Source organism: Hyla sarda, chromosome 3 (genome assembly GCF_029499605.1).
Source record: "Hyla sarda isolate aHylSar1 chromosome 3, aHylSar1.hap1, whole genome shotgun sequence".
In the NCBI taxonomy this organism is placed as follows: domain Eukaryota; kingdom Metazoa; phylum Chordata; class Amphibia; order Anura; family Hylidae; genus Hyla; species Hyla sarda.
The window spans coordinates 283,762,920-283,786,433 of record NC_079191.1 but is presented as its reverse complement, the minus strand read 5'-3'; the positions used below and the strand labels follow the sequence as shown (position 1 = coordinate 283,786,433).

At 42.8% G+C, this 23,514-nt stretch overlaps 2 protein-coding genes across 2 annotated transcripts in view; one reads left to right on the top strand and one right to left on the bottom strand.

Moving 5' to 3' along the window:
• PLG (plasminogen) overlaps positions 1-23,514 on the top strand; it is a 131,044-nt gene that overhangs the window by 74,520 nt on the left and 33,010 nt on the right. Inside the window, exons 14-16 of the mRNA XM_056563615.1 lie at positions 3,159-3,334; positions 7,307-7,455; positions 10,787-10,883. Coding sequence (XP_056419590.1) covers positions 3,159-3,334; positions 7,307-7,455; positions 10,787-10,883 — 422 coding nt within the window. The remainder of the gene's footprint in view (positions 1-3,158; positions 3,335-7,306; positions 7,456-10,786; positions 10,884-23,514) is intronic.
• SLC22A3 (solute carrier family 22 member 3) overlaps positions 19,248-23,514 on the bottom strand; it is a 291,993-nt gene continuing 287,726 nt past the window's right edge. Inside the window, exon 12 of the mRNA XM_056566777.1 lies at positions 19,248-19,403. The gene's annotated coding sequence lies outside the window, so the exon portion shown is untranslated. The remainder of the gene's footprint in view (positions 19,404-23,514) is intronic.

The window sequence follows — 23,514 nt, the reverse complement described above, 5'->3', positions numbered from 1 at the left end:
TGCTTTACTCACAGTTTATAACATTCAACAGTATATGAGAGCAGAATACAACAAAGTACACAGACATAGAAAACATATAACAGTGCTATCATACAATGATAAAAAAGGAATAATTCTTTACAATTCCTGGAATGGAGAGAGCAATAACTTTATGTTTTTCATGATGCCTACTGGCCATCAGGTGGTTATTAGTAGTCATCTGCATGCAGAGAAATGCTGAGAACATATAACTCATGTCCTCCTAGCATGCTCTTCACTCCCATGTGACAGCTGGAGGCCGGGGATTTTATCAAAGTATCATGGGTTTTTATGACAATGGTTCAGATAAAGAAAGGATCTCTTTGTTTAGCATTTTTTTGTTACCGAGATCTGATCATTTCAGCTATCGTTTCCTCTTTGGAAGGAGAAGACTGACAGTCCTTGCCCTGTTGTCCTTAGCTTATATTTTCTGATTTCACATACAGTAATGTTCAAAACTTAACCTTTTCACAGCAACAACTGTAACCATTCCTTAATTGTTTTCTATAAATCTATAGTACATATGGTGTTTAAAATAAACTTTCTTATATACTGTATATTATTTTATTTATTATTATTTATTTTATTTATTATTATTATTTTTATTATAGAAAAATGGCTGTTTCTCCAGCCTGTTCTCATATTTGCCCACAGCGTCCTGCACTGTTTACTTAGGCCATGTTCACATGGCAGAATTTCTGCATGGAATTCTGCATGAATTTATAGCCCACTTCAATAGAATTCCTGAAGCTGTATTCTGCAGCAGAAATTCTGATGTGTGAATGGGACAGCGGAATCCCATTAAAATATATTGGTTATAAACTCATGCAGAATTTTCTGCCATGTGAACCCAGCCTTAACCCCTTAAGGACCGAGGGGTTTTCCGTTTTTGCATTTTCGTTTTTTCCTCCCTGCCTTTAAAAAATCATAACTCTTTTAATTTTGCAACAAAAAATCCATATGATGGCTTATTTTTTGCGCCACCAATATTACTTTGTAATGACATCAACTTTTGGGGGCTTCCGTTTCTACGTAGTACATTTTTCTGTAAAAATGACACCTTATGTTTATTATGTAGATCCATAGGATTAAAATGATACCCTAGGTTTGATTTTGTCGTAATTCTGGAAAAATCATAACTACATGCAGGAAAATTTATACGTTTAAAATTGTCATCTTCTGACCCCTATAACTTTTTTATTTTTCCGCGTATGGGGCGGTATGAGGGCTCATTTTTTGCGCCGAGATCTGAAGTTTTTAGCGGTACCATTTTTGCATTGATAGGACTTATTGATCATTTTTTCATGATATAAAAAGTGACCAAAAATGCACTATTTTGGACTTTGGATTTTTTTTTGCGCGTACGCCATTGAATTAACTATATATTTTTATAATTCGGACATTTCCGCACGCGGCGATACCATATATTTTTATTTACACTGTGTTTTTTTTTTTTTATGGGAAATGGGGGATGATTCAAACTTTTAATTGGGAAGGGGTTAAATGATCTTTATTCACTTTTTTTTGCACTTTTTTTTTGCAGTGTAATAGCTCCCATATGGGGCTATAACACTGCACACACTGATCTTTTACATTGATCACTGGTTTCTCATAGGAAACCAGTGATCGATGATTCTGACGCTTGACTGCTCATGCCTGGATCTCAGGCACTGAGCAGTCATTCGGTGATCAGACAGCGAGGAGACAGGTAGGGATCCTCCAGCTGTCCTGTAAGCTGTTCGGGATGCCGCAATTTTGACGCAGCTATCCTGAACAGCTCCCTGAGCTAACCGGCAAGCTTTCACTTTCACTTTAGACGCGGCGTTCAACTTTGAACGCCGTGTCTAAAGGGTTAATAGCGCGCGGCACCGCGATCAATGCTGCGCGCTATTAGCCACGGGTCCCGCGTTATAGATCGGGAGAGGACGCATGACGTACCGGTATGTCATGTGTCCTTAAGAGGTTAATGCCACATTCACACAATGGAAATTCCACCTATCTTCATCAATTCTGCGTCCGCATTAGTTCGGTGTAGAATTCTGCAGTTTTTAAACACATGCGGAATAAGTGCAGAATTCATGCAGAATCCGTGCAGAAATTTCCACATGGATTCCGCATGATTCCGCATGTCAATAAAAAGATAGATTTTATTTAATTAACAGTTATAGTTTGTGTGGATTCTGCTCTGAATCTACATGCATTCCTCATGCATTCCGCGCAAATTCCACACAAATTCGGCAGAAAATCAACCCCATTGACTTCAATGGGATTGCACAGCCGAAGTCTAGGAAAATCTAAGACCAGACTTATATTTTTCAGGACCATGGAAAACAGAATTTCAGCAGCGGAATTCCGCAAGTTAATGGGCAATAAATTTATGGCAGAATTCCATTCGGAATGTTCATGTGGAATTTCCATTGTGTGAACATGGCCTTACTCTCAAGTCACTGGTAAAAACCTTCAGGTTACATCTGCTGTTCATAGTAGTCTTTGAAGAGAGGTGGCGGTGAAGGAAGCAACTGTAGACACACAACAAACACACAAAACACTACTTCTAGTAAGGGTTCTATTTAACCCCCCATGCTGCTTATTTTTAGAGGATGAGAGATAGAGAAATAGGGAAGAAGGATCTCTTTTTTTCTCTGATCATTGTGTATGGGAGACATCTCCGGAGACTAGCTAAGGTGGATTCTGCAATAGGATGAAACTACTGATAAATGTGGAATACAAGTCATAGAATGGCCAGAAATTATGTTATTATATGCATATACGTTGGTTTAATTTGCAATGCCACCTAAAATGACATTTTACTATAAGGGTACATTCACACTACGGAATTCCTGCGGAATTCCACGGGCAAAATTCCGCGGTGACCTGTTCACACTGCAAAATTTCAGCGGCGGACAATTGTTGAAAACTGTTCCGCACAAAGAAAGAACATGTTCATTCTTAGTGCGGATTCCGCAAGCACTGTATAGCCGTCAATGGTGACGGCTCAGTGCCCTGCGGCCCTAACGCCAAAGTATTTTCGGTGGCGGCAGTCAGACGGAATCTCCGCTCGCTGAATTCAGTGAGCGGAGATTCCGCTGTGTGAATGCACCCTAATGATGCATAATATAAAATTATTTTTGTATGTGCAGGAATCTTGAAAGAAACTACTGCAGAAACCCAGATAATGATAAGAGTCCATGGTGCTACACCACAGATCCAAGTGTGCGATGGGAATATTGTAACTTGAAGAAGTGCACAGAAACATCAGATATAGAACAACAAACTGTTAAAACTACAAAAATAACCATGGTGTCATCTAGTCCAGGTAAAGCAAAGTTTTGTCTTTTCATGAAATTGGTTTGACTAAAATTTCTCTAGTACAAAAAAAGTCTGCTTTTTTATCTGACAGTTTCACTCCAAAACGAACATTTTCAGTATTTTTTTTTTTATAAAATAATAATTTTTGCACACATTTTCTCTGAATTCTATTATTCCGCAGTTACTCCACCCTGAAATATATGAATTAGGCTAGGATTCCACTTGGTTTTTTGTGCTGCGTTTTTTGGGATTAAAAAAAACGCCTGAAAAAACGCCAGTGCAATGTCCTGTGTCTGGCGTTTTTTCTGGTGTTTTTTTCTGGTGTTTTTTCATTTGTCTGGAAATTGCATTTTTTTGCACCTTTTGGTGTTTTTTTTTTGGTACCCAAAATTAGTTGGGTACTACATGCTGGGAGTAGTAGTAACTGTAGTAATAGACAGATCGCCCCGAGTCTCAGTCCTGACACCCGATGCGATTGTCTATTATATAGCACAGATGAGGCTGTATACAGCGCTCACATCTCTGCTCTGTACTCCGGCCAGTGATGTGAATAGAACATCACTCATTCATATTTCCCACCCAGAGCTGTGATTGGCCGGATGGTTGCAGCCATCACAGCTCTGAGAGAAATATGAATGAGTGAGTGGCCGGCCCGGAGTATAGTGCAGAGCAGGGATGCAAGCGATGTATACAGTTGCTCCATCTCTGCTATAGAGAGGACGATCACATTGGGTGTCAGTAGTGATACCCGCTGTGATGTGTCCTTAAGCAGGCACTACTACTCCCAACATGGAGCACACTCTGCTCTATGCTGGGAGCTGTAGTACCTGCATTAATAGACAGATCGCAGCGAGTGTAACTTCTGACACCTACTGCGATCTGTCTATTAATGCAGGTACTACAGCTCCCAGCATGAGGCAGAGTGTGCTCCATGTTGGGAGTAGTATTACCTGCAGTTATGGAAAGATCACGGCGGATGTCACTCCTGACACCCACTGTGATCCACCTGTATAATGTATAGATGCAGCGGCCGCTCTCCTATGGTCCCCTGCACTGCCGTATATATACACATTCCGATTTCTCACAGAGCTGTGATTGGCTGGAACCATCTGGACAATCACAGCTCTGCGGGAAATGTGAATATGTGTATATATATACGTCAGTGCAGGGGACCATAGAAGAGCGCCCGCCGCATCTATACATTATACAGAAAGATCGCAGCGGGCGATCTGTCTATTTGTACAGGTACTACTACTCCCATCATGGAACAGTATGTTCCATGCTGGGAGTAGTAGTACTAACTGAAAAAAAAAATAAAATAAAGAAAAAAGGTGAAAAACACACACAAGACATTGGCGGCAGAATTGGCGTTTTTCTTGGCGTTTTCAAAAAAAAAAACAAGTGGAATCCTAGCCTAAATGGGGCCATTTTTTATTACTTCTGCTCTGACACTCAGCAATCCAATCTGTCTATCTACCTTATGTTGGTTATGTATTAGAGAAGACCCTGGTAGCTTGTGATGAGGCAGAACATGGTTTACTTATGTGTATTAAACTGCAAACATACAAAACATATAAGCAGACTGTAACAGAAGCCATCTTGGGATGAAGAGGAGAAAATAGAAGAACCAACAAGTTTACAGATATACACAACCAGTAATCATGAGTTTTTAAATTAAGCTAGATACATTTCTATTGTATTCTCCATTTAATAAAACCTGATACTGTTCTTAAAGGGGCTATCCACCATAAGGGGATTTTGGTACGTACCTGGCAGACAGTAATGGACATGCTTAGGAAGGATCTGCGCTTTTCTTGGAGCTAAATGGCTATGTTGTGAGATTACCATAACACTGTGGCTAGCTTTTTGTGAACTTGTATTTACTGTTTGAGTTTTCTTCTTTTGCTTACAAATCCCATAATTCCATTTTCCTCCCTCCCACACATCAGCCACCCCACCCATTGAAACATAAATGAGCTGCATCCATTCAAAAGACCTGTGGTTTTCAATCAGGGTGCCTACAGCTGTTGCATTAGTTGCAAATTGATCTCTCTCCCACCAAGCGATCCCTCCACCCATTGAAGCAGACAGGCTCCCTTTCATCAGCTGGCTAGTGAGTCAGGTTTCGGCCGCATTGCAACCTGGGAAAAATCTGAGATAACAGTAATTTTGTAAGCTGTTAAAAATAAATATTGGGGTGAAAATCACAGAAGAATTGTGAGAAAACCGTCACACACAGGTACAGACACTATATTATGAACTGCACTAACTTTACAGCCCCTGTAGCATAGTCAAATAAAAAAAAATCCTGGAATACCCCTTTAAAATTCTGTTTAGGAGTGAAGGGTATATTGGAGTGAAGTATATCATTCCCTCTCACCACTGCTTACTTTTAGGCTATGTGCACTTTAGGTTTTATGGGTCATATTTTACAGCTCATAAAACTTACATTTTTTTCAAATAAAATACATCTGAAACTTTAAGAAGTTTGTTTAGACCTTTTTTTTGCTTTTGTGACGCTTCTTAAGCTGTAAAATACAGTCATTTGGATGCATTTTATAACATTTGTGAGCATTAGCTTTTTGAGCTATTTTTAATTTAAAGAGTACCTATCATAAACTAATCTGTCCTTAAATACTTTCAGCATCTGTCCCTGACTGATCTTGACACTAATCCTGCCTTTTATTCTTTAAACCCCACCCCCCTTTTTACCGACTTCTCAGCCTGCTCAATCATCAGTGTTCCAGTGAGGGAGGAAGTGGGCGTGGGCCGGAATACGCAACGTCATCTGATGTCTGCCAGGGACGGCTTCCACCCTTCTTCTTGGCTGTGCAGATTATATGGTCCTCTCTCTTCTCTCCATGCCTGCTCGCACTGCACTGGGGTTGCCCGCAGAGGGATGAATAATATAGGAGGAGAACGGGGGAGATGCACAGGGCGGGCATATGTAAATTAATTGCGCACTGTGCACGCATGAGCACTGCGCTCGCTCTCTACCTGTTTCATACACAGGCAGAGAGCGAACTGAGTGGACGTGACTTCCTGCAGTGGGACCACTGCCCTGGCAAGCAGTGGTCCGAACGTGCATTATGTGAGGGGGGGAAATGCCATCCTGGACCAAGTAGAGTGACAACTAGTGGCCAAGATTTCAAGGACAAAAAATATGCTAAAAGTAAATTTTTTTTAAAGAAATATATTAGAAAGATTTAAGCCAAAGTTTGGTCTGTTTATGGACGGCTGTTTGATGTGTATAGAGCCTCTGGACTCTCACTGAAAGGACGATGAGGGAGAGAAAGGATCAGGCATGTTGTATTTCAATTGTCCATTGCTTTTGTTAAGAGAAACATAACCTTACCCCTCCTCTTTTTATTTAGAATACAGGAATGCCTAAATGAGCTAAAAGTTAAAGGGGTACTCTGCCCCTAAACATCTTATCCCCGTATCCAAAAGCATAGTGGATAAGATGTCTGATCATGGGGGTCCGACCCCTGGGACCCCCTGTGATCTCTGGTGTGGCACCCCAGTTATCTAGTACGAACTACGCTCCTTGCCGGATGATGGGCGACCCCCTCCATTCTTGCCTATGGGAGGAGGTGTGATGACTATGTACTAGCCACCCCTCCCCCTCCCATAGACATGAATGGGGGGGCATGCCATGACTCCATAAACATGGAAGCTCCAAGCTTCCGTGTTCAGAACACCGCGGTGCCAGCCCAGAGGTCGCGAGGGGTCCCAGCAGCCGGACCCCTCACGATCAGACATCTTATCAAGGGATAGGGGATAAGATGTCTAGGGGCCAAGTACCCCTTTAATATGTATGGGGAATCTGAAAAAATAGCTGACAATCAAATAAACATTTGGCCATCAACTATTGCAAATGTAATCTGAGTTGAAATAATCCATCTGAAATGCAATCAAATGTTGAAATGCTGTGGTTTGCACAACATATAATTATTTCTTGTTTATATATATCTTCCAGACTGTATGATTGGTAAAGGCCAAGACTATCGTGGGACAAAATCTGTAACTGTGAAGGGATATACTTGTCAATCATGGAAATCTCAGACACCTCATGCACATGCAAGCTTTACTCCAGAAACTCACCCAAATTCTGACTTGGATAATAATGTAAGAAGGTTTATTTAAAAACACAAACATTGCTGTACTTTGTTTTTTCAGTCTTTATTTGCATCACATCACATTATGCGTTACAAGCAGCTGTTATGTATGGTAAATTGGTAGTTATGAGGATAAAAAAACTTGACTTCCACTAAAAGTGTGCAGTATAAAGTAAACATTCTCAATATGCAGTATTTATTTAGGATGGAGTGTGTGTGTGGGGAGGGGGGGGGTATAATTTGCCTTTTTTGTATAGCTGTTCTTAGGGCTGGGCGGTATACCGGTTCATACCGAATACCGACATTTTTGTGCTGCACGATATGAATTTTAACCCATACCGCAATACCGGTTTGGCCCCTCCCCCTCGGGAATGAATGAGCCCAGCGCTGCGCTGTCCCAACATCGGGGAACTGCCTTAAAGTTGTACTTTCATCTGGTGCCAGAAAGTTAAACAGATTTACAAATCGTAATCCTTCCAGTACTTATCAGCTGCTGTTTACTCCACAGGAAGTTATTTTCTTTTTGAATTTCCTTTCTTTCAAACCACAGTGTTCTCTGCTGACACCTCTGTCCATTTTAGGAACTGTTCGGAGCAGGATAGGTTTGCTATGGGGATCTGGATAGTTCCTAAAATGGACAGAGGTGTCAGCAGAGAGCACTGTGGTCAGACTAAAAAGAAATTAAAAAAGAAAAGAACTTCCTCTGGAACATACAGCAGCTAATAAGTACTGGAAGGGTTAAGAATTTTAAATAGAAGTCATTTACAAATCTGTTTAACTTTCAGGCACCAGTTGATAAAAAAAAATGCTTTCCAGTGGAGTACCCCTTTAAGCTTCACAGGATGCCACTGGATTCTTCTTTCACTCTTCAATGACTATATCATGCAGCTGGTGGATGTTAGAGACCTTGTGCTCCCCCACCTTCTTTTTGAGGATGTCCCATAGATGCTCAATAGGGTTTAGGTCTAGAGACATGCTTGGCCAGTCCATTACTTTACCCTCAGCTTCTTTAGCAAGGCAGTGGTTATCTTGGAGGTATGTTTGTGGTTGTTATCATGTTGGGATACTGCCCTGTTGCCCAGTGGCAGGGGATCATGCTTTGCTTCAGTATGTCACAGTACATGTTTTCATTTATGGTTCCCTCAATGAACTGTAGCTCCCCAATGCCAGCAGCACTCATGCAGCCCTAGACCATGACACTCCCACCACCATGCTTGACTGTAGGCAAGACACACTTGTCTTTGTACTCCTCAACTGGTTGCTGCCACACATGCTTGATACCATCTGAACCAAATAAGTTTATCTTGGACTCGTGGGACCACAGGACATGGTTCTAGGAATCCATGTCCTTAGTCTGCTGGTCTTCAGCAAACTGTGTGCGGGCTTTCTTGTGCTTCATCTTTAGAAGAGGCTTTCTTCTGGGACAACAGCCATGCAGACCAATTTGATGCAGTGTGCAGTGTATGGTTTGAGCATTGAAAATGCTCTATATTTATTACCACCAGGTCTCTCCCCTGTCCAGGACACTGTCTTGTCCCTGCAGCCATTGTGCATGTGTATCGGCCGACAGCTGTGCTGAGACAAAATACAGGAAGTGTTGGCAGGACAAACAGGGCTCTGTGCATGCTCCTGCCTTGTCAATCAGCCTGCTCTGTGAGCCGGGGGTAGTCACAGAGCCTCAGATCACAGAGCCCTGCTTGTCCCACCCACACTTCCTGTATTTTGTCATTTATATCTAGGTTCTAAGAAATGGCCTATTCATTGTATATACAGTCATGGCCGTAAATGTTGGCACCCCTGACATTTTTCTAGAAAATGAAATATTTCTCACAGAAAAGGATTGCAGTAACACCTGTTTTGCTATACACATATTTATTCCCTTTGTGTGTGTTGGAAATAGACCAAAAAAAGGGAGGAACAAAAGCTAATTGGACATAATTTCACACCAAACTCCAAAAATGGACTGGACAAAATGATTGGTACCCTTTCAAAATTGTGGAAAAATAAGATTGTTTCAAGCATGTGATGCTCCTTTAAACTCACCTGGGGCAAGTAACAGGTGTGGGCAGTATAAAAATCACACCTGAAAGCAGATAAAAAGGAGAGAAGTTCACTTAGTCTTTGCATTGTGTGTCTTTGTCTACATCAGAAAGAGGAGAAGAGAACTGTCTTAGGACGTGAGAACCAAAATTGTGGAAAAATATCAACAATCTCAAGTTTACAAGTCCATCTCCAGAGATCTAGATTTGCCTTTGTCCACAGTGCGCAACATTATCAAGAAGTTTGTAACCCATGGCACCGTAGCTAATATCCCTGGGCGTGGACAGAAGAGAAAAATTGATGAAAGGTGTCAATGCAGGATAGTCTGGATGGCGGATAAGCAGTCCCAAACAAGTTCCAAAGATTAACTTAAGTTCAAAAATTAACTTAAGTAAGCCAAAATCCTTCCGGGAAAACATCTTGTGGGCAGATGAGACCAAGATAGAGATTTTTGGTTAAGCACATCATTCTACTGTTTACCGAAACGGAATGAGGCCTACAAAGAAAAAAACACGGTACCTACAGTGAAATATGGTGGAGGTTCAATGATGTTTTGGGGTTGTTTTGCTGTCTCTGGCAATGGGTGCCTTGAATGTGATCTTAGGTCTTCCAGCAGGACAATGATCCCAAACATACATCAAAAAGCACCCAGAAATGGATGGCAACAAAGCACTGGAGAGGTCTGAAGTGGCAGCAATGAGTCCAGATCTAAATCGCATTGAACACCTGTGGAGAGAACTTAAAATTGCTGTTGGGAAAAGGTGCCCTTCCAATAAGAGAGACCTGGAGCAGTTTGCAAAGGAAGAGTGGTCTAACATTCCGGCTGAGAGGTGTAAGAAGCTTATTGATGGTTATAGGAAGCGACTGATTTCAGTTTTTTTTTTCCAAGAGTGTGCAACCAAATATTAAGTTAAGGGAGCCAATAATTTTGGCCAGACCATTTTTGGGGTTTGGTGTGACATTTTGTCCAATCTGCTTTTTTTCCTCCCATTTTTGGTTGGTTTCCAATACACACAAAGGAAATAAACATGTGTATATCAAAACATGTGTTACTGCAATCCTTTTCTGTGATAAATACTTCATTTTCTTGAAAAATTTCAGGGGTGCCACATTTTTGCCCATGACTGTAGATTCTGGGCCCATAGTAACAGCTTTTAAATAATTTTGTTCCTCAATACTTAAAAAAACAAAAAACAAAAAAGTGTTGTAGCATATGCTTATATAATAATCATCTAAAAATGGTTGCTGTAATGTACCAGAAATGATAAAATGCATTATATTTTTCTCCTGCATGAATATAGTACTGCAGAAACCCAGATGGAGATATTAACGGTCCTTGGTGCTTTATTACAACGCCTGGACCAGTAACCTGGGATTATTGTGACATTCCCACCTGTGGTAAGTATTTTTTAATTGCACCAAACACCTAAGACCTAAAAGACCCAACCAAAGTCAATCCATAGTATAGAAACCAAACAAGGGAACAGCTCTCCAAATGAAGGTGATTTATTTTCACATGTTAGGCATTACAACGTTTCAGCTCCTCCTTGTGCAATTTTCAAGCATAGTGACACACACAAATAAGAGGGTTTTTATACCCATACAACTCATCAAGTGTTAATCCAATCCACATTACAACAATTGTCAAAGTGTATATAAAAATTCATAAAACATATCAATTAATTTTCAAACAAAAGTGCAAATAAAGACAAAGAGGCAGTGCAGCTCAATCTACCATCTACTCCGAGGTTAACTGGTAGGTCTGAAAACCCCAAAAGACCCAGTAATCAACAAAAAGGAATATATAATAAGAAATAATTATATAACCAGTCCTCAAGAAGTAGTGAAAAAAAGAAAGAGAAAAGGAAAGAATTAATAAAAAGAGAGAAGTATTAGTGATTTCGAATAAAAAATGTACAGTGAAATGTGAGTAAAAATAAAAACAAAAAGAAAAATAGAAAGAAAAAAGAGAAAAAGGAAAAGGGAAAATAAAATAAAATAAAAATAAAAGTGAGTATGAAAGTGCACAGTATCGAAGAAAAATGGATAAGAGCAAAGTAATAATTACAAAAAATGAATGAAAGTAATGTGAATATTAATAATTATTAGATTTCAAAAATCTAAAAATATAAGAATAATGAAAATGCCTGCAGAAAATGATAATTCTTATACAATCATATGCATTTATTAAAAATAATAATAATAAATGATGCCTGGGCAGGGCCCTTGCTCAGGCATGCGGTATAAATGTTCCAATAGAATAATTAAAAATGCCAACTATCTCAAAATACAAAAATTAAAAAATAGTCCTTTGTAGCCGAAAAAATTTATCAAGTGATGTGAATAGCAACAGTATTGAATGTAAAATCCGGCGATCGGAGAGACTGTGTACTCCAGTGATACTCCTATGTGAAACAGTCACCTTAAACTGTAGTAAATGTTTCAATATTTCATTCAGAAAATATATTGTGATTGCTCACTGTTATCAACTTGTGTCCCACAACAGGTGTTTGTAGAATAGCAATATTAATAGCAAGATACAGTTGCTTATGTGAGGTCAGGCACAGTACCTTATGATTTTGTTCACTGTGATGATCGGCAGCTGAATATCTCCAGAGTTGCAGGCTCCGGGGACTGTGGGAGCCCAGTGCCCGCACGGACCGGATCAATCACTGCCCTGGTATGGGTAGGGAGGTACTTTTCGTGCCGTGGTTGGGACGATGTGATGATCCCGATTACGATGATGTAAACCGCTGGGTAATAGATCGTAACCAAGTAGGAGTATCGTGCTTCGCACAGCTCAGTGGCCGGTCTGTGGAGAAATCGGCAGCGGCTGCCCGGCGTCCTCGTGGCGTGTGAATAGCGCGCCAATTCACAGTGGTCCACTAGTCCGGGTCCTACAGCGCTGTCTAGGCAGTATCGGCTGATAAAGGTATAAAACCAGATTTGAGATAGGGATGGCTGATAGATATAAGACAAGGCTAGACGCGTTTCACGACTTAATGTCGCATTCCTCAGTAGCCTGAGTAAATTAAGAAGGCCAGTACATATGAGGCAGGCTTATATAAGAGATAATTTATAAGATATAAGATATAAGAGATAAGATATAAGATATAAGATATAATTTTCAAACACATAAAGTGCTCAGACCAAACATTGGTGATAAAGTGCATAAGTGCTATATAGTGTATAAATGATAAAGGCAGCGCTTGAAAAACAGTATATCCTGAATAAATAGTTATTACAGATAATGAATACATTATTATTCACGTCACGCACCTGAATGCAGGCTGTCATGGAGCTGGATGTGGATCCTCTACCTGTGTCTGTTGACTCGAACCGTATCAGGGAGCGGAGTCTAAGGTGCCGCTGGTCTTCACCAGAGCCCGCCACAAAGTAGGATTGATTTGCTGCGGCAGGCGACACCCAAGTCGCTACCCCAATACGGCTCGACCACACAGTTAACTGGGCAAAGCGAGGTACTGGAGGATGAGACAGAGGCGTAGTCAACGTAGCAGAAGGTCCAGGCAGGCGGCAAAGGTTCGGAGTCAAAAAACGTAGCAGGAAGGTCTGGAAACACGGGTGGGCCAAACAGGCAATGGGACCGCTTTCTCTTAGGAAATGAGCACTGAAGATCCATCAGGGAAGTGTGGGAGGTGCAAACAACTTATAACATAGGGGCAGGTGCATTCACTAATTATGGCCCTTAAAATTTCAAAGCCCAGGCGTGCGCGCGCCCTAAGGGACAGGGATGTGTGCACAGGGGCTGAGAAGAAGGAGCAGGAGCGTAACGAGGTAATGGAGGGGCCGGGAGTCGGGAACATGGGGACGCTGCGCTCACGGCTGGATTCAATGGCCAGAGCGCGGAATGTTACAGTACCCCCCCCCCCCCCCTTTGGTCTCCCCCTCCTTTTACGGTTCAAGAATCTTTTGAGAAGATCCTTAAAGTTTACCTCTGATGAGCTTGGAGTTCAGTATTTCCTTGACAGAATATACATCAGAGGTGCCAGAGATGGGAGTGGGAGTGATGTTCTTTTAAGTGAAGCGGTTATAGATGACAGGTTTCAGGAGGGAGAGGTGGAAAGAATTTGGGATCCGGAGGGAGGAAGTAAGATGTAGCAAATAAGCCACAGGATTAAGTCATCTCTTGACCTTGAAAGGCTCCAAATAGCGTGGTCCCAGTTTGTAGCAAGGTACTCTGAAGCAAATGTATTTAGAAGACAGCCATACCTTGTCCCCGGGTGAAAATTCAGGAGGAGGACGCCTTTTCCTGTCCGCTTGAGATTTCATACGGGTCGAGGTACGAAGAAGGGAGAGACGAGTCTTCTTCCAAATGGCGGTGAAGTCCCGTACCAGTTCATCAGCCATAGGGACACCGGAGGAGGAAGGTAAGGGTAGAGGAGGACGAGGATGAAGTCCATAGATTACATAGAAGGGTGAAGTTCCTGTGGATTCGGTATCCCTATGGTTGTATGAGAACTCAGGGTAGAAGATTAGACCAGTTGTCATGGCGAGCGGAGATAAAATGGCGAAGATAATCCCCCAAAATCTGATTCACCCTCTCAACTTGACCCTTAGACTGGGGGTGACAGGCAGAGGAGAAATCCAAATTAACTTGTAGTCGTGAACAGAGTGCCCTCCAGAATTTAGAAACGAACTGGACTCCTCTGTCAGGGACAATATGTGTCGGCAATCCGTGGAGACGGAAGATATGAGAAAGGAACAGTTTGGCTTGCTGTGGTACGGATGGTTAGCAAGGCAAAGGCACAAAATGATCCATCTTAGAAAATCGGTCCACCACTACCCAGATGACAGAATTGCCGCTAGAAGAAGGAAGATCCGTAATAAAATCCATTGCAATGTTAGACCAGGGCAGATCTGGAACGGGCAAGGGATGCAGTAGACCTGCAGGCTTGGCGCGTGGTGTTTTGTCCTGGGCACAAACAGAGCAGGAACGAACAAAGTCTATCACATCTTGTTTCAGAGTGGGCCACCAATACTGTCGAGAAATGAATTGCAAGGTTTTATTGATTCCAGCATGACCAGCCAACAGAGAAGAATGACCCGATTTCAAGATCCGGAGTCTCAAACAAGGAGAAACATTAGTCTTCACCAGGGGGCAGATGCTGAAGACTTGCTGGTGCTGCAGAAATCAGACGATCTGGAGGAACAATATGTTGCAGATGGGATTCCAGGTCTTGCACCTCTCAAGATCTATATAGGGCATCAGCCCCAAAATTTTTCTCCGCAGGGCGAAAATTAATAAAAAAGTTAAATCTGGAGAAGAACAGGGACCAGCGAGCCTGACGTGGATTGAGACGATGGGCAGTCTGAAGATAAAGCAAATTCTTGTGATCCATATAGATGGTTATAGGATGCACAGAGCCCTCTAAGAGATTACGCCATTCTTCCAAGGCCAACTTAATAGCGAGAAGGTCTTTGAGAAGAATCCGCACGTCACAGTCTTACCCTTGAAGGAGTTTTGTTTCAAGACTGCTCCTGCACCTACAGAAGACGCGTCCACCTCTTAAGTAAAAGGTTTGTCCGGATCTGGTCTTGACAACACCGGAGCAGATGCAAAGGCAGATTTAAAATTTTTGAAGACTTCTTCGGGCTCTGGAGACCAGACCTTAGGATTGGCAGCTTTTTTGGTTAGGGCTACGATGGGGCAACCAAGGTGGAGCAGTGGGGAATAAACTGACGATAATAATTGGCAAAGCCAAGAAAGCGCTGAACCGCCTTCAGTCCAGTTGGTTGAGGCCACTCCAGTACAGCGGATAACTTGTTAGGAACCATTTGTAGTCCTTGACTGGTAACAATATATCCCAGAAACGGAAGGCTGGTCTTTTCAAAGGTACACTTTTCTAGTTTTGCGTAGAGTTGATTATCTCGGAGAGGCTGCAGAACTTGATGGAGATGGAGACTGTGATTGTGGAGATCGGGTGAGTGGATGAGGATGTCATCCAAATAGACAATGACACAGGAGTAGAGAAGGTCCCAAAAAATGTTGTTGACAAACTCCTGGAAGACCGCTGGAGCATTACAAAGTCCGAAAGGCATAACAAGAAATTCAAAATGTCCATCACGAGTATCGAACGCGGTCTTCCACTCATCCCCTTCTCTTATACAAATTAAGTTATAGGCACCTTGAAGATCCAATTTGGAGAAAATCCTGGCACCTCGCAGACGGTCAAACAACTCCGAGATTAACAGAAGGGGATAAAGGTTTTTAACTGTGATTTTATTCAGTCCCCGGTAATCGATGCAAGGATGCTAGGCCCCATCTTTCTTTTTCACGAAGAAGAACCCAGCTCCGGCAGGAGAAGAGGACTTCCTGATAAATCCTTTCTGTAGGTTCTCCTGGATATAGGTTGACATGGCCAGGGTTTCAAGAACAGACAATGGGTATATACGGCCCCTGGGAGGTGTGGTGCCGGGCAGCAAGTCTATTGGAAAATCATATGGACGATGTGGAGGCAAAACTTCTGCTTGCATTTCGCTGAAGACATCAGCAAATTCCTGGAGGAAGGAAGGTAACCCGGGTAGAGGTCTAGACGAAGGTTCCAACTTGGTCACATATATACGTGAATTCAGTGATTGTTGCAATGCGGACCCCTGCGAAGGACTTCTTCGGCTTTCCAATCCAGCTTTGGGGCATGAAGCTGCAACCAAGGTAGACCAAGCAAGAGAGGAGAAGTACAGTGTGGGAGCACGTAGAAGGACAAGTTCTCCCTATGGGAGACTCCGACCTGCATCAACAGAGGTTCAGTGCGATATAGCATGGTATAGTCCAGTTTTTTTTCCATTGACTGTAGAGATGAACAGTGGTTTCAGAAGGCGTTCAACTGGCAGGCTACACTTATGTACTAGAGAGGCATCAATAAAGTTTCCCACAGAGCCAGAGTCCAGGAAGGCAAGAACTGAAAGGTTCACTTTGGAAGGAAGAAGAAGCTGAACCGTCATATTCAAATGGGAAGAGGAAGAATTCACACCTAGGGAGGCCTCTCTAGTGTTTCCCTGTGGCTGAGGATGCAGAGGACAGTTCTTAAGGAAGTGGTCTGCACTGGCGCAGTATAGACAAAGATTTTCGGTTTGTCTGCGAGTCCTTTCTTGTAGGGTCAGATGAGACCAATCCACTTGCATAGCCTCCACTGCGGGGGGCAACGTAGAAGATTGCGGTGGTTGCTGGAAGACTGGCGCCAACCGAGGGAAGCGCCGAGGTCGTGCAGATTCCCTTTCTTGACGTTGCTCCTCTCATCTTTCGGAGAAACGGATATCGATCCGGGATGCCAATTGTATTAGTTCGTTCAGGTTAGATGGCAACTCCCGGGCAGCGAGGACATCCTTAAATTAACTCGATAATCCTCTCTTAAAGGTAGCGCAGAGCTTCAGTGTTCAAGGCCAACTCCGATGCCAGGGTTCGGAACTGGATGGCGTACTCGCCAACAGTGGAGTTGCCCTGAGAAAGACAACTGAATACTGGACACTGAAAAACAAAATTAAGGTGCTAGTCCCCAGTTTCAGAAATTCCTCTGCATTAGACCACAAGTAAGTATTGAGGATATGCAGTACGTAAAACGTAACTTTTCTTAGGATAAAATATATGGACCCAAATTTTTTTTTCAAATCTAACAAAAGGAAAGGTGTTCCAAAAAAAACACCAGAGCTGTCTTAGCGGAGGAAGCACGAGCAGGTTCCTCGAAGTGCGAAATTCCGACAGGAATGTCTGGAGATTGGTAATGATGACATCACTGCGATCCCACAGCGGAGTTGCCCAGGCCAAGGCCCTTCCAAAAGGAGGCTAATGACAAAAGCCACCTTTGCTCTATGGTCTCCTCATGCTGATGCTGCCACCTCCAGGCTCTCTAATTGTGTTGCTTTATGGTCTCCTCATGCTGATGCTACCACCTCCAGAATTTCTCATTGTGCTGCCATGGATACTGAAAAACAAAATTAAGGTGCTAGTCCCCAGTTTCAGAAATTCCTCTGCATTAGGCCACAAGTAAGTATTGAGGATATGCAGTACGTAAAACGTAACTTTTCTTAGGATAAAATATATGGACCCAAATTTTTTTTTCAAATCTAACAAAAGGAAAGGTGTTCCAAAAAAACACCATGTGCCACCAATACTACCAAGTACTTATGCGATGCAAAGACCTGTAAAAGGTGGAAGGGAACAACGTATGGCCCATCGAAACAGGTGTGGGTAAAAACTTCCCCTGTAAGGCCCTACTCTCGCACTATTAATTCCCTTCTTGGCAAGTGTTACTCGTCCTAAAAAGGGCAGACCGTAACCTCTCCTTATTTCCAACTAAAAACCATGGGAAATGGCAGTGTTTTTAGGTGGAAATAAGGGAACTAATAGTGCGAGAGTAGGGCCTTTCAGGGGAAGTGTTTACCCACACCTGTTACAATGGACCATACGTTGTTCCTTTCCACCTTTTAGAGGTCTTTGCATTGCATAAAAACTTGGTGGCATTGGTGGCACATGGTGTTTTTTGCACACCTTTCCTTTTGCTAGTTTAAAAAAAAAAAATTGGGTCCAAAAGAAAAGTTACGTTTCACATTCACTTCCAGGCAGTGGAAGAGAGAGGTGGTATCTGGTAACTATAAAAGCAAGTACACTACGCAATTGTTTGAGCTAGTGATTGTGTGTCTGTATACAAGAGTGTGAAGTATACAAGTGAGTGTAAGTATAAAGGTGAGAGGGACTTAAAATTAAGGGAATACTGTAAGAAGTATTGTGAGCATTGAGTGCATTTCTGTGTTTTTTCCCCTCTTTCTCTGTCTGGGAGGAATACAGGTGGAGAGTGGGTGGAGTAGTTAAATAATTAGCAGCTGATAAATTGCAGCTTTTTGCAACCAGCTAGCCCTTTGCATTCACTTCCAGTCAGTGGAAGAGAGAGGTGGTATGTGGTTACTATAAAAGCAAGTACACTAAGCAATTGTTTGAGCTAGTGATTGTGTGTCTGTATACAAGAGTGTGAAGTATACAAGTGAGTGTAAGTATAAAAGTGAGAGGGACTTAAAATTAAGGGAAACTGTAAGAACTATTGTGAGTATTGAGTGCATTTCTGTGTTTTCTTTTTCTCACTTTCTCTGTCGGAGAGGAATACGGGTGGAGATTGGGTGGAGTAGTTAAATAATTAGCAGCTGATAAATTGCAGCTGTTCGCAACCAGCTATCCCTTTGCATTCACTTCCAGGCAGTGGAAGAGAGAGGTGGAATCTAGTAACTATAAAAGCAAGTACACTAAGCGATTGTTTGAGCTAGTGATTGTGTGTCTGTATACAAGAGTGTAAAGTATACAAGTCAGTGTAAGTATAAAAGTGAGAGGGACTTAAAATTAAGGGAGTATTGTAAGAAGTATTGTGAGCATTGAGTGCATTTCTGTGTTTTTTTTCTCCCCTTTTCTCTGTTTGGGTGCAATGCACGTGGAGATTGGGTGGAGTAGTTAAATAATTAGCAGCTGATAAATTGCAACTGTTTGCAACCAACTAGCCCTTTGCATTCACTTCCAGGCAGTGGAAGAGAGAGTTGGTATCTAGTAACTATAAAAGCAAGTACACTAAGCGATTGTTTGAGCTAGTGGTTGTGTGTCTGTATACAAGAGTGTGAAGTATATAAGTGAGTGTAATAATAAAAGTGAAACACTAGGGAGCGGCTGCAGTTCACTTCCCAAAAGAGCACACTGAAAAGAATAATGTATGCGATAGTGTAACTTACACTTTGTGAGTGGCCAGAAAAGACCACTCACAACTTCATCTTGCGGAACACTTATGCATCAAGATCTTCTCAGGTTGCCGCTGCACTCCTTTCTGGTGAGATTCACCCACCCGAATCTGTGTGTTTGTGTATTAAGGCATTGAAGGGATAGGTGTGTCCACTCCTCGTTTTTTTCTTTTTTTTTTCTTTTTCCTAGTTTAGGAATAAAAGTGAAATGGAATTAAAATTAAGGGACTTTAAATTCAGGGAGTTTAATTGTAATATTTGACTGTTTTTTTTTTACTGTAAATTTTTGCAATCCCCAAATCTAGTATGGCCTCCATGTCGGAAAAAACAGTCCAGTGAGCATCTTGCAATATGTATGCAATCCTTGAACAGCAGTATGTGGGTGCATATTGTTGTGTGAGATGTTTGTGAGTTGTTCATTTGGAGCAACTGGCAACACTGAGACGCATTGACAACTTGGAGAGGAGTCTCTTGCTCACTGAGCAAGTACTCTCTGGAGTAGAGGTGTAGAGTTGGGGGAGGATAGTGGGACAGAGGTGCAGGACAGTCAGGCAGCTGTCTGGGTTACAGCTAGAAAACGGGGTAGAGGGAGAAGTGTCAGGGAGGCTAGTCCTGAACTGGCACACCCCAACAAGTTTACCCGGTTGGCAGATGAGGGGGATGCCCTCATTTCAGAGCTAACAGTACTGCAGCAGGACTCTGCCTCTGACCCCCAGGGGGTTGTCTGCTCCAGTAAGGAGGGAGGGAGGAGTGCAGGGCAGGCCAGACAGGTACTGGTAGTGGGGGACTCAATTATTAGGGGGACAGACAGGGCGATCATATAAAGGGTTATAGTCTATTCAGGAAGGATCAGACAAAACGGAAAGGGGTAGGAGTTTGTCTTTATGTGAAGTCGAGTCTAAAGGCCGCACTGCGGGAGGATATATGGGAGGGAAACGATAATGTGGAGTCAATAATTGGGGACTTTAACTATCCTGATATAAACTGAGAGACTGAGACCTGTGAATCTCATAAAGGAAACAGGTTTCTGACTATGGCTAAAGAAAATTATCTGTCCCAAATGGTGCAGGGCCCGACCAGAGGTGGCCCCCTACTAGACTTAATATTAACCAATAGACCTGACAGAGTAACTAATGTGCAAGAAGGACACCTAGGAGGTAGTGATCATAATATAATACATTATAGCTTGTTCTTCAATAAAAGAATCTCTCAAGGGGCCACAAAAACAATGAACTTTAGGAAGGCAAAGTTTGATCAACTCAGAAAAGCCATTAACAATATAAATTGTGATAATTTCCTCAAAAACAAGAATACTGACACTAAATGGGAGACTTTTAAAAATATCTTAAATTCTCACTGTAAGAGGTATATACTTTATGGGAATAAAAGGGTCAGAAATAAAAGAAAACGAATATGGATGAATAAAAATGTTAAGGGGGCAAAAAAATTACAAAAATATAGCATTTAAACTACTAAAACAGGATGGCAGTGAAAAATCATTAAAAAGCTATAGAGAGAAATGTAAAATATGTAAACAAAATAGATAAAAGCTGCAAAAATAGACACAGAAAGACTCATTGCTAAAGAGAGTAAAACTAGCCCCAAAATGTTTTTTAAGTACCGTATATACTCAAGTATAAGCCGACCCGAATATAAGCCGAGGCCCCTAATTTCACCCCAAAAACCCAGGAAAAGTTATTGACTCGACTATAAGCCTAGGGTGGGAAATACATCATCCCCCCTTGTCATCATCCAGACCCCAGTCATTAACAACCTCATCATCATCACCCTGTCATCATCACCGCCTGTCATCATCCCCCCTGTCATCATCCCACCCCCCCCTTCATCATCACCGCCTGTCATCATCCCCTTATCATCCCACATCCCCCCTTCATCATCCCCTTGTCATTATCCCACACCCCTCCTTCATCATCCCCTTGTCATCATCCCACACTCCCCCTTCATCATCCCCTTGTCATCATCCCACACTCCCCCTTCATCATCCCCTTGTCATCATCCCACCCCCCTTAATCATCCCCTTGTCATCATCACACCCCCCCTTCATCATCCCCTTGTCATCATCCCACACCCCCCTTCATCATCCCCTTGTCATCATCCCACACCCCCCCTTCATCATCCCCTTGTCATCATCCCACACCCCCCTTCATCATCCCCTTGTCATCATCCCACACCCCCCTTCATCATCCCCTTGTCAACATCCCACACCCCCCTTCATCATTCCCTTGTCATCATCACACCCCCCCTTCATCATCACCTTGTCATCATCCCACACACCCCCTTCATCATACTCTTGTCATCATCACACCCCCCTTCATCATCACCACATGTCATCAGCCCCCCCCCCACCCCTTCATCATCACCACTTGTCAATGTCTGATACAGTGGTCTTCAACCTGCGGACCTCCAGATGTTTCAAAACTACAACTCCCAGCAAGCCCGGGCAGCCATCGGCTGTCCGGGCTTGCTGGGAGTTGTAGTTTTGAAACATCTGGAGGTCCGCAGGTTGAAGACCACTGTGGCCTTCGACATCATCCAGCCCCCCCCTCTCACCCCCTTTAGTTCTGTACTCACCTCCGCTCGGCAGGACGTTAGGGTGCGCTGGTCTAGGCCATCTGTGCTGCAGGGACCGTCCGGTGGGGAGGGATAGTCGTTCCGGGCAGTCCATCTTCACCGGGTGGGCCTCTTCTCCGCGCTTCGGGCCCGCAATAGAGACGTTGCCTTGACGACGACGCACAGGGACGTTACTCATGAACATCCCTGTGCGTCGTCGTCAAGGCAACGTGACTATTCCAGGGCCGGGCCCGAAGCGTGGAGAAGAGGCCCCCCCAGGGAAGATGGACAGCCCGGAACGACTATCCCTCCTCACCGGACGGTCCCTGCAGCACAGATGGCCCGGAGGTGAGTACAGAACTAAAGGGGGGATGGGGGGCTGGATGATGTTGAAGGCCGCAGTGGTCTTCAACCTGCGGACCTCCAGATGTTTCAAAACTACAACTCCCAGCAAGCCCGGACAGCAGATGGCTGCCCGGGCTTGCTGGGAGTTGTAGTTTTGAAACATCTGGAGGTTCGCAGGTTGAAGACCACTGAGGGTGGAGAGTTCACTCGAGTATAAGCCGATGGGGGTGTTTTCAGCACGAAAAATCGGGCTGAAAAACTCGGCTTATACTCGAGTATATACGGTATATAAATAGCAAAAAGGTTAAAATGAAAGTGTTGGCCCTTTAAAAAATGTTGAGGAGGAAATTATAAACGGGGATCAGGAAAAAGCAAATATATTAAACAAATTCTTCTCCACTGTATTCACTGAAGAAAATGAAATGCCAGGTGAAATTCAGCGAGATAAGGTAAACTCCCCAGTACAGGTGACCTGTCTAACCCAGGAAGAAGTACAGGTCACCACCCATCTTACCCAGGAAGAAGTACAGTGCCGTCTACAAAAAATTAGAATAGATAAAGCACCACGTCCAGATGGCATTAACCCCCATGTTCTAAAGGAATTAAGTGATGTAATAGACAGACCCCTATTTTTTATATTCAGTGACTCTATAGTAACAGGGACTGTTCCCAAGGACTGGTGCATGGCAAATGTGGTGCCAATATTTAAAAAGGGGTCAAAAGCTGACCCCGGTAATTATAAGTCTGTAAGTTTAACCTCCGTTGTATGTAAATTTTTGAGGGTTTTCTAAGGGATGCTATTTTGGAGTATCTTGATAAAAATAAATGTATGATTCCATATCATCTTGGTTTTACGAGGGATCGGTCCTGTCAAACTGACCAGATCAGCTTTGATGAGGAGGTGAACTCCAGACTGGACCAGGGGCAATCGCTGCATGTCATATATCTAGATTTTTCCAAAGCATTTGATACGGTGCCACATAAAAGGTTGGTACATAAATTGAGAATGCTTGGACTGGGGGAAAATGTGTGCAAGTACGTAAGTAACTGGCTCAGTGATAGGAAACAGAAGGTGTTCATTAATTTTCTATTTAATACATTTATTAATGACCATGTAGTGGGGTTGAAGAGTAAAGTAGCAATCTTTACAGATGATACTAAACTCTGTAAAGCGGTAAACACTATAGAGCACAGTGCACTGTTACAAATTGATCGGGATAGGTTGGAGGTTTGGGCTGGGAAGTGGCACATGAGGTTCAACACTGATAAATGTAAGGTAATGCACATAGGGGAAGAAAAATCCAGGCTGGGATTATGTATTAAATGGGAGAACACTTGGGACGACTGACGTGGAAAAGGACCTGGGAGTCTTAGTTAATAG